The 16,594-nt window shown below is 38.2% G+C and overlaps 1 protein-coding gene across 1 annotated transcript; it reads right to left on the bottom strand.

Annotated features, from left to right (window-relative positions):
• Positions 1-9,223: 9,223 nt before the first annotated feature.
• LOC118785547 (protein XRP2) lies at positions 9,224-12,991 on the bottom strand. The gene is made up of 5 exons (XM_036540274.1): positions 12,700-12,991; positions 10,866-11,534; positions 9,854-9,968; positions 9,666-9,751; positions 9,224-9,549 (listed from the first exon to the last, which is right to left on the bottom strand). Exons 1-5 carry the CDS (start codon positions 12,850-12,852, stop codon positions 9,466-9,468), a joined length of 1,107 nt encoding a protein of 368 aa, XP_036396167.1. The 5' UTR covers positions 12,853-12,991; the 3' UTR covers positions 9,224-9,465.
• Between the last annotated feature and the right edge of the window lie 3,603 nt (positions 12,992-16,594).

Here is a 16,594-nt window from a genome sequence, read left to right on the forward strand (position 1 = left end):
TAACAAACCTAGTAAAATCTAAAATTGTGTCTCTTGAGCATTTACATTTCATACAGTATGACTCACAGTCAGCATGAAGTGTAGATGAACAAAAGCACAGGTCCAGAAATCATAAGAAGTGAAACAAAGTGTTATTGCATAAAACAGTAAACACACCGTTACACACATGTACCATATTGATGGGCCTAGGACTCTCTATCTCTGTGGCAGCATATCTTAAGAGCCCTGCCTCAGTTAGAGGCAAAGTGACATGTTTAAAATATTGACAGCACAGCCATTATTCTGCCGAGATTCATCAGATATCATCTGCTTGAGAGCTTTGAGGATGAAGAATTAGGCGGGAAGAAGAACGGGCCTGTCTCTTGCATATCCACCAAACATGAATCAAGCACTGAAGCCACGCACTGATCCAACCCACGGTGAATATATTTCATTTAATCAGACCCAGTTGCACTTTTTGCACTCCAGCCAGACCTATTTTAAGAACACATTAAAGAGATGCACTTTCTCTCACATTCAAAGGTATAGAGAAGTAGACCATCAGCTTTCTGAGCAGTCAGAGGGCTGGGTTGTACCGTGATACTCTGGGGAGATATTAGAATGGCAATGCATTTTTAAATTATTTTGCTATTTTTTTTCCTTTGCATTGGAGGAAAACAGTGGAGTCAAATGTGTTACAATGAAAGTGTTTGCATTCACAAAATATAAGGAAACTTGATACTTATCCTTCAAATTTGTTAACCTTAGCATAAAATTTATTTTCTTAGTGGTAGGTAATGTGTTTGTCCCATTAGTATCAGTAACATGATCATCTCACACTATCATTGCAGACATGCAGCAAATCGATGATCATGTTTGGCGGTGTTTCCTTACATATCTCAAGAATGTGTTATTGTCAAGGATGGAAGACAGATGGACAGAAACAATCCCTTCTTTACGTATGAACTTAATTGCTTCATTATTATTTAGAAATGACATCCTTGAGCCCCTACACAATAGCATACTGAATAAATTCTCTGCATTAATATGGATATGTGTTGCAGATGTGTAAAATGCCATGCGAAGACACATAATATTTTAGCCTTGATAGGATAAGAAGAATTATGGGTTGGTTCTTAAAGTTCAAGAAAGGGTCCTAGGTAGTAAAATCTGACCTAAGAGGCTTGACGGTGCATGAGATTTTTGGTTTCCCCGGAGGGAAAAGGACTTACCCTCCCAGGATCCAGTCTTCAGAGACTGCTCTGATTTGTTTCTCATAGTTCTTGTGAGAAAGTGGTTATTGAGTAGTTAACTTATCTAAAAATGTATTATGAGCAAAAGTATGTATTATTTTTAAGGTGGGAGGGATGTGTTGTTAACTGCAGTGGTAAAATCCATTTAATAAAATCCTAGAATTTTGTTAATAAAGTCATCTTATATCAAATCTGGAACAAGCGTCTATAAATCTAGGGGACAAGATTTAAAAATGTAGAACTTGTCACTTGGCCAAACAACTTGCACCTAGTGTGCAGTGGACTGGAAAATCACAAGTGACAAATCAAACAAAAATCAAGCTAGTTCACTTGTTCACTTGTGTTGTAACTTTTAGCTAGATAATGGTGTACTTTGTATCCCCAGTTGTTCATAGGGAATTCCACATGTGGAGCAGGCCCAGCACTATGGGGGTGCTTAGGGGTGTGCACCCCCAGTTGTCTCCTTATATCCCGATGTCTACATAGTATTTATGACTACTTGTGGATTGCAGTTGCACCCTAATGTATTTTTTCCTGGCACCAGGCCTAATGTGGAGGGAGTGAAAATTACACATAGAGATGTTACATGGTAATTAGCTATGACATCAATCCACTGTTCCAGATTCTTTCCTCCTGTGAATGTGTGCTAGGGTTAATGGCTTAATGAGGTGATGTACAGCCTGATTTAATTAGACTTTTCTACAAAACAATTAAACAATTTTAATTTAGTTGGCCAATTCAGAAAGTGAATGTGATTTTTTTTTGCAAGCATCAGACTAAAGAGAGATTATACAAAACTGAGATTAGAAGAGATAAAATGATTTGAAGTTAATGATTACTATAAAGGGGTAATTGTCAGACACCTGTAACTCACCCCCCACAATAAATCATCTCAGATGAAATGTGTCAAAGTGGTGACCAGGCTAACAGTAATGTGTACCGAGATTTTCAGATGTATGCATGGCCACACATTGTGACTAGACCCAATTACAAGTAATAAGATTAATTTGATTTTGAATGGTGCTCCTATTCAAATTTCAGTTTCAAACTATTTCAAAATAAAAAGTTCCTCCCTGGCTTCCAGAGTGGAACTATCTTCAGCAATTGAACAGGATGGCCAGAATGACAGATGATGTGGGGCTGTGCTGTTGCTGCTTCCAAATTAATTGCATTTTGGCTGTATTTCTCAGCTAGAAAGTGCTCTATCCCTCCTGCCAGCTGTGTGCAAGATCTTTATCAACCAGGGATGTCTCACCCTGCTGTAGAAACTAATTAATGACAGAACGGTAGATCACTTTCTCATGGCTAAATTCCAGCCTTCTCTGTGTTTATCCCGAAGGGCTAAAGTAAGATAACAGAATATCAATCGCACTGTAAGGAGGCACTGCTCATGTATTCATGTATTTATAAGTATATCTTTATTTTGCATTTGAACAAGTGGGTTATTGCTTGTCCATATAGACAATTTACCCAATTGTCCATGCTTGCAATCTCCCCCAGCCACATGTAACCATTTATGGTCAATAGTAGTGGAGGTGTTCCATTTTTCATTCAATATATCCACAAATGTTAGTGTTTGGAGGGCTGCTCTACTCTCAGCATGACATGGTCACAGTATTTATGATCAGCACTGGCAGGATTACAAATGTTGCTGATGAATTATTACAGTCAGATACAGAGGAGGATTATTCGAATTTGAAAACCTGGAGATGTCAAGGTATAATTTCTCCTGAGCCCCACTCAAAGCAAGTTGCTGTTTTGTTGGAATAAGCATAACAGTCTTCCTTATGCTTCAAAAGTTTAAAATAAAGAGACCTATAAATTCATTTGAACAGTGCTGGTATGCAGTATATCCAAAGCAGTATTAATAGTTTGTTTCAGAGTTGCATATTTGAACATGAGGGTTTATTCGTTCAGGAATGACAACTTTATTTTGCCAAACACCAGAGCCTCTGAGATGTTTAGCATTTTTACTGAACGTCTTTCTCTGTAAGTGCCCACAGAAGCCAGTCTCCTTATTAACTTCATACAGGCACCTGTCTTCAGCTTACAGAACCTGCAAACCGAAGACCAGAGATGGGGTGGGTTGCAAGACAATGTGACAGGTTCCAATGTTTTTTGACAGCCAGTTCACTCCTAGAACCAACAAAAAGGGAAACAATTTATTGAGATGTCTGTTATATTACACGAAAAAATCCCTTTTTAGTTATAATATACACAATGTAAGTGTGTATAGGGATGCACAGTATATTTCTTTTGGGAACAATTGCCTTAATTGTTACTTTTAAGGGATGATTGGTTTCTGATAGGGACATGACAATAAAAAGAAATAATATTAATAAAAAATAATATTCTTCTTCCTTCTTATAATAAAACTTGTCTGTGACTCTCATTCTTTTGTGTTGTGAAAAATGTATTGCACATAATATATTGTAAGAAAGAAAAAAAATAAGTCCATGTCCACTGTCCTTGTGTTGGACAAAATGGAAACGAATAAGAAAATTATTTGTGAAAATGCAAGAGTCTTATATTGTTTTTAAGATATTAGATTGTCCTACAACATATTTCATGTAAGTTTTTTTTTTAACATCTTGTATGTTATGTTATTTAATTTTTTTCTGGTCCAAATGTTTGATCAACATGAAAACCCCTCTGAAGATGTGTCCCTGCTTCAACCACTAGATGTCACTGAATAACTCATAAGTGAACATCTCTCTTCCAGGACCTTTCCCTCTACTTAAAGCTTTAAACTGGAAACAACAATCCTCCTTGTGTATAAACCCCTCATATTCATAAGAAGCCTTATATACTGTATATATGAGAGTTTTAGAGCACATTACTGAATTTACTGAACATTTACTAAGGACATTCACTTATCTGAAACAGGATGTTTTTGACTTTTGCAACTCCAGCAGAAGTTTTTTGTAATTTAGTAGTGAGTAGTACACCTGTGTTAAGATGATAGTGTAGAATCCAACAAAGAGGGCAATGTAAGTAGCAAATAAGGAAAGACATGGGTAGGTGATCAACCCTGTTCAGTGTATCCCAAATAAAAATCATAATATCTGAATCTCAGCAGAGTTGTTTAACAAACCACCTGCATAGACTGTGATATCACCAAACTCTGCTCAGCATTGGACAGACAGGTGCATCTCTTACCCAGATGAAATAGCTGGGTACTGAGCTTCTGTAGCCAGTACAGGAGCATGCTGCCCAGGTCATAGCAGCTGGGCTCCAGTGATTCCTGGTTCCAGTGTTGGATACACTTTTTCTGCTGGGAGCGGAGGTGCACTAATAGAATAGCCTGCGGCACTGCAATCTATCCACAATAATGTCATGTAAGGACACACACTTGAGTATATCCACAAACACTCATATACATACATGCTCACACGTGTGAGAAAGAAAATGAGCTGGAAAAAATTAATCCATTGTTTCTTTACTGTTGTAGTCTGGTTGTCTGTGTGATGCTCCTTTATAAAACATTACAACTGACATGTAATAAGTGATAGCATCTGATGGACACCTTGGTGTTTATATATGAGAAAATAAAGCTCAGGAAAAGTGTTTGCTTAAATGCAGCAATGATTTGCAATTCAGGCCTTTAAGAGTATGTGCTTTGTACGTCAAATTTGTGAAGTACTTATTACTTTTCCCAGAGTACTTCATATTAAAACTGTTTTGGCAGCAATTGATGGGTACATTTTTTGCATATTTTCACATAATGGCCTTTAGTATCCTTTGATAGCATTCATATTGACTGTCCCTTTGACTTTAGGCACCAACACAAACTCAGATGTAACAATAGAGGCTATTGAACACATGTTATATATAACCCACACTGCAAAAAATCCAAATCTCACCAAGCATATTTGTCTCTCTTCAAGTCAAAATATCTCTTTACACTTAATAAAAGACACAGTCACCAAACAAGCAAAATTTCCTTGAGCTACAAGGACTTGTTTTTAGACGGTGCATCTTGAATATCTGTGTATTTCCACTAGTTCCATTGGCAGATTTTTTCACTTATTACTAGCAAAAAACACCTTGTATTAATTATTTTATTTCTTATTTTTGGAGGGCTATTTTTTGCAGTGCAAAATGAATTAATTCACAGGGCTGTGCAAGGGCCCAGAGAAGGCAAGGGGACAGGAAACCCATCCGAGAGACAGGCTTGACAGGCTACCTGCCTGCCTCCAGGTATCTGCGAATAGGTAGTAATCTTCCACGTGGTGGGAAACTTCATGCTGCTTATCAGGTCTTTTCGGGACACCTAGCGAGACAGTGACTCACAATGACCTTACAGATTCTCCTTGCATATTTGCTGTGCACATCTGATACAGAGCGTCATGGTTGTGGTATGATGCCCTGGGAAAATGGAAAACCGGTTTGGACAGTGGGATGTAAAAAAATGGGATGTAAAAAATGTGCTCTGCAGTGTGTGTGGTAGCAGAGATGATAGAATGACAGGTCACCTAGCAGGAAACGTGCCTTGTATATCTGCCAGTATTTTTGGCCTGCCAGTGGGGGTTCAAGTTGTGCCTCCATACTTTGTGGATGAGCAGAAGCAGGTTGAGTGACCTGAAGATTCAGATTTTGGGAGTAAAGGTGTAAGGGAGCATTACAGATGTTATTTTCCCCAGCACTTTACACACTTCCTTAGTTTTACAGTGTAACATGTTTTACGTAATGCATTTTTGTTGTGATCTGTACTATGCTGTTTAATAAAAAAATATATATATATATATTTAATTATATGTTGTTGTGCTCCTTTGCACTCTATTCCTATAGATATCCTTGTTGAGTGTTTTGAGTATGAGGACATAAAAATACAGAACTGGTGCTAACTTGATATGGTTGAGCTTAAATTTGATGCACTCATTTATCTGAATATGCTGCTTCTTGCTCTGACTGAGGGACACTTGAGGTTGAATAAATTGAGATTGCTCCTCAGGATAGCAGCTGATTACTTGCAAGTACCACAGATGTAAGAAAGATAAATGCCAAAACACTGTTGCAGTCATAATCTTGCACTTTTCTCTGGTCTTACTCCTCTGCTCAGGTATTAATGAGGGTGAAATACTCTTCATCACGACCACTGAGCTGCTGTGGTCTCCATGGTTGCAATCTAGTCTTAAGCTGTTTGCTGATGGGCATGTTAGGGATGCTAGACGATAAAAATCAGGGAAGAGAGGGCATAGAACAGCCTAGAATTTGAAACTGCTGAGAAACTGATATTATATGTATATTTACATTTGCACCACCATTATGGGTAATGTCCTTCTCCTATATGCTGACACATATCCTTGGATCCCCAAATCAGTCCCCACCCCCACACTGCAGCCATAATGATGGAAAGAATCCCATTTTTACATTATTTTGAATGCTTGTGACCAAATGTAGAAGGGGTAGCCTCGCCAGGTCAACTTGTATGTCTTTTAATCCTGTTGCATCTATCATAAACACAATCTCGGACAAGCACAGTTAATAAAGAAAGAAATACAATATAGTGAGAATTTCCCGATGAACCCATGTCTTAGATCAGATTTTTACAGATGCGATATAACATCAGGGGAGCTGCTGGAATCACTCCTCAGTTTTTAGTGAAATCTTGATTCTGATTTGATCATTTTTCTTGAATATATTGCTGTCCATTTCAGTGTAGCTGAAAAGGCAGTGTAATCATGTAAGTGACTTCTAGTCTTTTTGCTTGTAAGAAATATATTTTGAAGATGAAAAGAACAGTGATGCATTACAAATGTTCACAAAATTTCTGTTAATCTGAAAATAAAAATTTTACATGGTGTCAAATCTAAAAATTTATTTTTTATTAGGCTACATACTGAAATCATTCCACAGTAAAAAGTCACTTTCATCACAGACATGGAAAGGTATTTGTACTGTAAAGTAAAATTAAATACAACTATACCTGTCTAGTCTTCAGAATAGTTGTTTGATTGTGTGCGTGTGTGTGTGTGTTTGTGTGAGTGTGAGTGTGAGTATGTGTGGTCTTATCACTGACAGGGACAGACCTAGCTGAGTGGAGGCTACCTGTTCACAGCTCCACTCAAACAAACATAGCAAACATCTGCTATTGACAGCTGCCTTCCAGAGACACAGAGGACCTTTGTCTTAAGAGGTCTTCACAAGGTTAACAGAGGCACAAAGCCATGTAGGCCTACTCTAATATCAAGCTGCACCAGCATTTCCTCACAATCCATACAATTTGTCAATCATGTATGTAGATGATTGTTATATGTGGTGGATATGTATCCATCTAACATCTAAACACCTTCCATGGCCTCCCCAGTCACCAGATCTAAACATCATCATCTTTATGGGAAGTCCTGTAATTTAGAGTGTGGAGTGGATTTCTACTTCCTTCATCTCTGAAACAACTGCAGGCTTTCCTTCTTTAAGAATGGTCTAATATCCCACTAAAAACAGTTTAAAACCTGTATGACAGCATTCCAAGAAGGAATGAAGTTGTTCTGAAGGCAATGGGTGGTCCAAGTCCTTATTACTTAACAAATATTCATATATTATTTGTGGTGCTATTATTATTTTGTATACCCCCTGTGCATGTATAGAACGGTGTCCGTGAGGTAGCAGTTGGTGGTTTTCCAGATTCATTGCTGAGAATATGGATGAGAATTTCTTAGCTAATTATTGCTTTTCTTCACCCAGTTTTTGTATATTTTATCCCCAAGCAGTTAGGGAACATATTATTTGCCATTTATTTTTTCATTTTCTAAACTTCATTCAGTTATTTATTCATTTTTTGGCATTTGTGCATGATTAATTTATATGAAGGTATATGATATTATTATATGAAAATTATGTTACAATTCCTATTCAAGCTGAAATTGATATTTCCCTTTGGGTGTTTCTAATATGCTTTTAGAAATTTCTAACAGTTTGAAGCAATGCAACAATGTTAATTTATACCAACATTAGATACATTGCATAAAACCAAAGCATTGACAAAAAAAGATTTATTGTGAGACACATTTTACATTCAGTTCTACAAAATAAATGTATACAAATATGAAACTTTTAGAAATACAAAAGCCCATCATGATTCTTACTTTAAAAATTGTACAAATGTAAAAGCACCTACATTTGGTCTACCAGAACAGCAATGTTAAAGCACTTTGCTTTGTCAGATAAATCTTTAGAAAATGTCCTCCCAAATCTTTTTGAAAGGCATTCCTTCACACAGAATCACCTTGAATATCAATTTGACCCTCTCAAATTTAAACAATATTAACCCACATTTTAGTGTACCTTGAATTGTGCATTTTAACTTGTTTCCAATGAATGTATTCCGAATATCCAATGACTAAATCTTGACAAATGTAACTCATTTGAAACAAGTACAAACTGGAAAACAAGGAATAAATGAAAACAAAAAGCCTAAACTTACTTCTAAATAAAACAGAGGGACGGCCCCATTACAGGTTTATAATTTCCTACCATTAGGAGAATGGGTATTAACCCAACATTTATAAAAAGAAAACATGAAAGTGCACACTCTATAACTCAATACGCATTTTACACTCGTATTTACATAAAAATCTATACAAATATTACTGTATACATGGGAAACTAAAAAAATGTATACATCTGAATAAAATACATCTGAATAAAATACATTTTTCAGATCTGGAGTTCTGAAAGTTCAATGGGCTTGACATTGCCAAAACACAAAAGTCAATGTTTTAAAAGCAGTTCACATTTATAAATAGCTGGAAAAAGATCAATAATAAGACAAAAGAATCTAAACAAATTTCTTACATTTTCTACTGTAGCAGAAAATGGCTTCCAGAGCAGTTCACTTGGCTGATGTACATTCATATAAAACTAAACTCCAAGAAACTGTTATGAGCAACATTTGCCTAGCTAATTAAAATGAAGTATTCACCAATAACATGAAGGACTGATAAACAGGATGATAAACACTGACATTTAAAAGCAAATGCACAGCTAAAAAAACAGATTATTCCAACAATATTACATTCAATAATCAATAAACTGAGGTTATCTGGCCAGTCTACAATTTTACCCAAAAATGAACTGATTGTAACCTGTTTGTGGTGCTTGTGTTCAGTTTAAATTCCACTAATAAGATACACATTACACAATTACAAACACATTGTGTCAGTAAATACACAATACTGCCAGTTAAAATACACAAAAATAACACAAGTCTTTTTATTCCAGATTTCAGGCTTCACAATCCCATTTGCATGTCTGCGAAGTTGAAAAAGTTGTCCACATCATTTGAGGAGGAATTTTTGTTTTCTGAAACAAATACCTTTAAGGAAACAAACATCAATCAAGCATTAATGTCAGCTTCAAGGAATACAACATGTAAGAAAGTATGGAGTTTGCAATGATCTCAGATTTCAGTATCACATCTGTTTTACTTACCTTGGTTCCACTGAACACTTCATTGGCAATACTGCGACAGGCCTCCACCACCCCATCTCCATTCAACTCCAGAGCCACAACTGGGCCTGAAAAATTAAGGATGATTTACATTGCAGTTTGATTGAATCAGACCTTAATCCTTACATGAGCAGTGCATGATCCATGAGCTTATACCATTATGGACATACCTTTAGTTATCAACTCTTTGAGGCCTTCTGCATTGTTCTTGAATACTCTGTTGACATCTTCTGGCCGCATAGAAACCTCCTTGGTCTGGATCAGAACAAATCCCTTTCCGGTAACCTTTATGGAGGTGTGGACATAAACAGACATTATGTTGCACAGAACTATAACTAATATTTTATCATATAACTCAATGGGTACTGATGCTGCAGAAGCATGATGGAAGGTACAGCATTTGTTTTGCATGAATATAGCCCATTCTTATCCAAGTATTGTTTGAAATAGCTCTACACAGCACTCTTAGAATCATGTTAACAACTGATCTAACATACAATGTTTCTGGCTTCTGATTTAATCTGTAGCACTTAAATGAATTCTAGAGAAACACTATCCAACCTTGACAGGGACCCTATAGCCCTATTTAGCCTACATGGTGATAGCAGCAACTGACAGTCCTCCCTTTTTATCTTTTCAGCTGAATGATTCACCTGCACGCAGTGGTGACAATGAATATAAAAACTATAAAACAACGCCCAAGCCCATTTGGTTTGCAAGCTGCAATTTTTTTAAATTCCATGCGGTAAGAAAATTCAGACGGTGTCTGGTTACTTGATGACTAAGCCTGAATGGTATGTAATAGTTCATGGTATAACCATTTCCAAGAATATTTTCACTTTCATAGGATACGCAGAACTATCCCAGAAGGTAACTTCCGAGTCCTCAGGGTGTAGCTAAGCTGCAGAGCACGCAGTCAATATCAACAATGCACAATAAGGAAACCACTTTGTTTCCATGTGGCAAATGTAACTCAATCCACTATTCAACTGACAGACAGTCTCCAGATTTTTTTCCACCTCATGAAAACATTTTTTTAACTTAGACTTGATTTTCATCAGAAGCTAGACTTTCTCTATCAGGCAGAACCACACAGCATATATCCAGTATAGTATATATAGCACATATAGCTAAAAGACTGAACTTCAATATTAAGCAAGGGAGAATTTTTCACTCTCTCACCTCATCTATGAGTTTGCGGGCATTGGCGGTGGTGTAGTCCCCAGCAAAGAACACAAAAAGGCAAGACTCGTCGCTCTCCTTGCGTCTCCCCCCACGGGTCAAGGGCACAATGCTCCGCCCTGGGTCAGTGGAGATCCGGACGGATTTGAAGTCTGACTCAGGGTCCGGCAGCGGAACATAGTCCAGGACAGCTGCATCCTCAGACAGCAGGCTCCAGTTTGTCTCACCGGAGACCGGGGTAAAGTCGTGGATGTTGCTCCAATTGTTGTTGAAGATACTCAGCCCGGCATCCTTGAAGTGGAAGGCCAGCTCTGGGTAGTAGTACTGGAAGCAGCCGAACTTCATGCCTGTGGACGACTCGATGATGGGCTGGGTGGCACAGCACAGGAAAATGTCCATCTTCTTGCAGTCGCGGGTACGGAACTGCTGGCACGCTACCACGCACTTCATGTCCTTGCAGTCACGGAAGAAGACGCTGCCTTTGACCGGACCCAGGACCACGCGGCAGTTGGTGCAGTCATCGATGGTGATGGTGGCTGAGTGGTCAAAGATGTAGATGTTGCAGTTCTCACACTCCTGGATGACAAACTGCTGGCCGTTGAGTTTACCTGGAAGACGGCCTACTGTGGCATCCTTCAGACCTGTCAACATGTAGTCCTTAGGGTCAACCTAAAAGAATAAAAAATGTGCCTTTACTCAGGTCCAAGACAAACCAACAGAGAGGATGTTATTAAATAAGAAGCATAAAGTAGCCAGGATTTATTCTGTCAATACCAGATGGTTAGTTTATTACCCGATGATACCTTTCCTACTTAAATCGACTCTAATTTAAATTACCATGAAATTAGACCCAATTTATGGTCGTCACATTCAACCAACCCGAACCTGTTCCCTATTTACACGATAAAACACACCTAGCTATGGGTAGAAAGGTTAGGTAAGATTCATTTATACTACAAACATCTGTTGAACTGGAAAACATTCTTTTCACTCGTTTTCAAAGCCCCTTACCTAGCAAGCTACGTAGATTTTGTTGAAGTTAGCATGCCAAATATGAATGAATAGCTAAATCTGGTAAGCCGTATGACAGAACGGATCTTATTTTGGTGGGTGATCCTGCACGCAAGATAGGGAGGTAGGAGGTCGCTAAGTAGTTAACTGTAACGTTTATTAATCAGGTTGAATTTGCTAGAAGACTCAGTTAGTTTTAGTTTATATTTTACCAAGTTAACTAATGTTCTGTATTTTACAGCAGTGACTTTTGCAAGGGAGCCAACTGGCCAGCTAGCGCTGTCTTGGTAGCTAACAAGCTAACTGGCAACACTTCTGCAGACAAAATCAAACAGAGAACAGGCGATTGTTGTCAGAAAGTGGGCAACTGTGTTTTAACTGTCTGTCTAGCTAATCTGTTTTAGCTATGTATTTATATAACGTTAGCTGGCTGGTGTAGCTAACGAATTAATACAATTAAAAACTAACTCGCTAGCTGGCCATTTCCCGTTACATCATGACCCAGAGCGTTCCTGTTCGGACTTCCTGACGCAGACTAATTCGACCATCTTCTATCTAGAGCTCATAATCGGATTACAGTCAGTACACCCAGCTCGCTAATTCGGCACTATTAGCCGGCTACCTACATTCAGCACATCCTCAGTCATATTCCTGATTAGCCATTGAGCTACCTGACTGCTAGCTATGCAGCTAGCTATCTGAGACTAATGTATACGTTCGTACGGCATAGTTTTGCTCAAAATCCCTTTAGTTTCTAAATAGCCATCTTTCCACAATCACGTAAGTAGTAAACACAGCTAGCTATCTTGCAAAGTGCGTATACCTTCTCTCGTTTGTCCCAGCTGTATTGCTTCGGTGCCTCTTCAGTGTTGTTACTGGCCACATTATTGGTCGCACTTTCTGCCGCGGTCGTCGTAGGTGTGGAATCCTTTTCGGATGATTTTCTTTTGGATTTCTTTGAAAAGAAACAGCCCATTCTGAAGTTTTTGGGTACTTTTGGAGTGCAATCCAGGAATTGGCTCCACTCCGACAACCGATACTTTATATGTCTTTTATTCTTAGACTATCGTTCGGTGAGTGCTTTACAACCGTCTGCCAACATCACACGCACTTCTTCAGCGCTTCCTGTTTCCTTGCCCATTAAGGCAACCAATGAATACTTTGCAACTCGTTACTTAGGAACAGCGAATCACCAAAGGGGCAGGAGGCCAGGAAAGGAGCTACGTAGCCAACGCCAGCCAATGAAATCTGTGTTTTATTGTAAAGACGCTCTGCGTAACTAGAGTGGCCGTGGTTCTGCGTTCAGCGACAAAACACACTTGTCAATATAGAAACAAATGCAGGATGCAGTGTAGACTGCAAGGCATTACATAATTTTCCTGGTTGCAAAATATAACTATGAATTGTGTGAGTTTGCTTAAGAGTTATTTCAAACTTGAACAATCCACTACTCAAATCTACTAGATACTATTAGATAGAGAGCTAGTAGAAAGTACACGCATGGCAGATTTACCTGATAGCAAAATGACAAAAAATAATTTTGAAGTTCTTGAGTATGAGTTACATGGGAGTAACACATTGAAAGGGAATCATTACATATGAGGCTGTGAAGGGAACCCCCGCGGTAAGACCACAGATAGAGACACCGGCGGGGCGCATTAGTCTATGCTTTGAACGTTGGCGGCCTGAAAAAAAAAACTGATGTGATGCTAGTGGCGTAAATGATCTAAACTGCTCTTTCGGTTTGCTCCCATTTTACACAAACAAATTAGATAGGTCATGATCGACATTGGTACTTCTCAGCCGTGGTCCTGGAATCACACCCAAGCTCTCAATCAAATAAATTTGATTTATATGTAAGTTCAGTAGTGGTCTCTATGGACAACTCTATAATGATTCTTAAATCGATTTTATGTCAAACAGATAACCGAAGACTCCAGAAGATGAAAGCAATAGGCACGTAAGGAACGTTTTCTGCTGGCAGAATTTCAATATTTTGCTGGTGACTGTTTCAGATGTTTTGAAACTCATTCTTCAAGGTCCTAGAGGTCAGCTGTAACCTTGTTGAGCCAGGCTTGCTACATTCTTAACGCGTTAGCCCTGTAAGGACAAGTAACACATGCGCTTGTCATTTCGCATGAAATGCTTGAATGTGAACACTAGAGGACGCTACTATACAAAGCCTCAGCCTGCACGTTTTACGTAGAGGAGACGGTTCCAATCATATCACGATACGCGGTGAGCTGTGATAATATTTTCAAATTCTGCAGCAAGCTAGTGGCCACAGCTGGAGTGAAAGGCAGAATTGTGGTTGCAATTCTGACCTTCAGTTTGCTTCTAAACAGAGAACATTATCAGTGCTCATTCTTCAAAGGTCATAGAAGGTCATGTAAAACCTATTTTCATCTCTGCTTTGTAGTATATAGTCAATGTTCTCTCGAATGCATATAAAAGGCAATATTCTTTGTATATAATGTATAATGTTCACAATGTATATAGATATAACATTGTCTTAGGGACTTGATAATTCCTACTCTACACAAGAGACAGTATGTCTTGTGGTTTTGGCTGTTCCATTTAGCTACTGTTTAGCAGCATATCAAATCTATACAGTTTAGGCACGAAGTTCATGTAGGTACACTATATGCGTAATGACAGTATGATTTTAAATCTCAAAATCAATTTGATGCTCCAGATTTTAACTTAAACCTTTTTTGCTGCAGTTTAGCGGTCTTAATTATTCCTCAAAAATGTAACTGAACATGGTTTACATAAAATGTTTTTCATGATGAAATGAAATACAAATTTGTGAGATTTAGTAGGCCATGATGGGCTGCATGCAATGTCCTCAGAGGTCTACACCTGACTATAACCAAATTTATTTTAGAGTGACACAAATATCTAAGCAACACATATATGCTCAAAAATGCAATAAGCAGAAAATATATTTCATTGTCAAACATAGCTCTAGAGAGATGAGGTTGGGGTTGGTGCTGGGTTTTGAACTGGCACAGTAACAAGCTCTGCAACAACACTCTGAATTGATTGAGTGCTGACAGTGGCACAGTGCAATTTGCTGAGGATTCAGTCCGGACTCAGACCCAGGAAAAAAACAGGCTTGATTGATAACTGACCCGTGCAGTTCCGCAGTGATTAGAAAAGCCAAATACATCCAGACAGCGCCTCGCTCCCTGGCGAGACGAACTAGTTCAGCGGGCTGAATTGATCCTCTCTCCCATTGAAAAGGAGGATCATTGCTCATCCTATCTGTAGATGACTGATTTCCTTGGTGTGTCTCCAGGAGTCAGCTCAGTTGGATACCAGCCAGGGAGTAAAGGACACAGTGGTGCTGTGTTTCCGGATAAACCTCCTTGTTTTCACACAGCTGCATAGATATAATAGATTTTGCACAGTCCTGGACTCTGCTGGTTGTAGAGAACAGACCTGCAACTGAATTGCAGCTGGCTGGGAAGAAACTGTCAAAAGCACAGCATACCAAGGATATACTTACTGTAACAAAATGAAATCACTCAAATGGAAATATCAATGCAGTTTTGTTTAGGTATTTACAATGTGCTCTGTTTTGTTGTAATTATACAACAAAACAGAGTTGTTGTAATTATAATTAACACCTCAATGGCTATGAAATTGCTTATATTTGAATAAATAACATATCATGTGTATCAAATAACACCCATCATGTGTTATATATTTTACTCTTAAGTCTCAACTGTGTGATTCAGCCTCTCTCAACCAGCTTTCATTCCTGTCCTGCCTAAGGGCGCTAAGCACTCCATTTTCACGAGCTCTTAGCTCCAGCAATTCAAGGGTAGTGATGCAGCTGAAATGAACTTTTCACAATGGGATGAGCAGATGCATCTTGGGTAATCACTCCAAATGGGCTTTTCTCAACACTGTTACATTAGTATTTCAGAACACAGGTTTATGAAAATGGAAATGGAGCTTTAGTAATGACCCAGCTGATCTAAGGTTTCACCTTTTTTCATGCTGAGAGTTATTTTGTGTACTAAAGCTATTCTTGTTTACTGTGAAACCTTAAAAATCTAAGAATGGTCAGAATGTTTTTGAAGTCAGATGACAGTAAAACAGGATACTCCAGGAAGAATACTCTGTTTTCAACTGAGATATCTGATGACTTGCAGCTTGTATTACTGGAAAGGAAACCCACTGCCAAGCAGAGTGAAAAAGGGGAAATATGAGTTTCCTGTTTGCCATAATAAATGTGACTTATCACCTTATAAGAGTTCAAATGAAGCACTGAAATATAAAAATTATGAGTAGCCATGCAAAACCGCACACAGTGTAGAAACTCCATCACATCTGCAAGGTTACTCCCATCTAAACCAGATTTCACCTAAAATGTCTTGGGCTATAGCTTATTAATTCAAAGAATGTTGGCACAAGAAACTCAAATCAATGAATCAGTTATTTAATCAATCAAGATGCATCTGAAAAAAGAGCTTTTTTCCAATTTCACTCTCGGAAAGCACTGGGTGGAGTATATTTTCCAAATGGAATTAAAAAGAAAAACAAAACAAAAAAGGAAAAATAGGAAAACGAGGCTATAAAAGTTCTGCAAAATGAAGTGGAACAAACAATAGAAAAGAAAGTAATGAAGTTCCAAAAATGAAAATTAAATAAGAAAACTGAATTTATATGATATGTTGGGTTACAGGTGAGGGGGTTCCTATCCGACA

Source organism: Megalops cyprinoides, chromosome 11 (assembly GCF_013368585.1).
Source record: "Megalops cyprinoides isolate fMegCyp1 chromosome 11, fMegCyp1.pri, whole genome shotgun sequence".
Classification (NCBI taxonomy): domain Eukaryota; kingdom Metazoa; phylum Chordata; class Actinopteri; order Elopiformes; family Megalopidae; genus Megalops; species Megalops cyprinoides.

Excerpts from the sequence above, each read along its gene's own strand:
- LOC118785547 (XM_036540274.1), bottom strand. The coding sequence starts at position 12,852 with ATGGGCTGTTTCTTTTCAAAGAAATCCAAAAGAAAATCATCCGAAAAG. Across the intron at positions 9,752-9,853 it reads CAAAGAGTTGATAACTAAAG|GCCCAGTTGTGGCTCTGGAG; the intron begins GTATGTCCATAA and ends TTAATTTTTCAG. Across the intron at positions 9,550-9,665 it reads AAGTGTTCAGTGGAACCAAG|GTATTTGTTTCAGAAAACAA; the intron begins GTAAGTAAAACA and ends GTTTCCTTAAAG.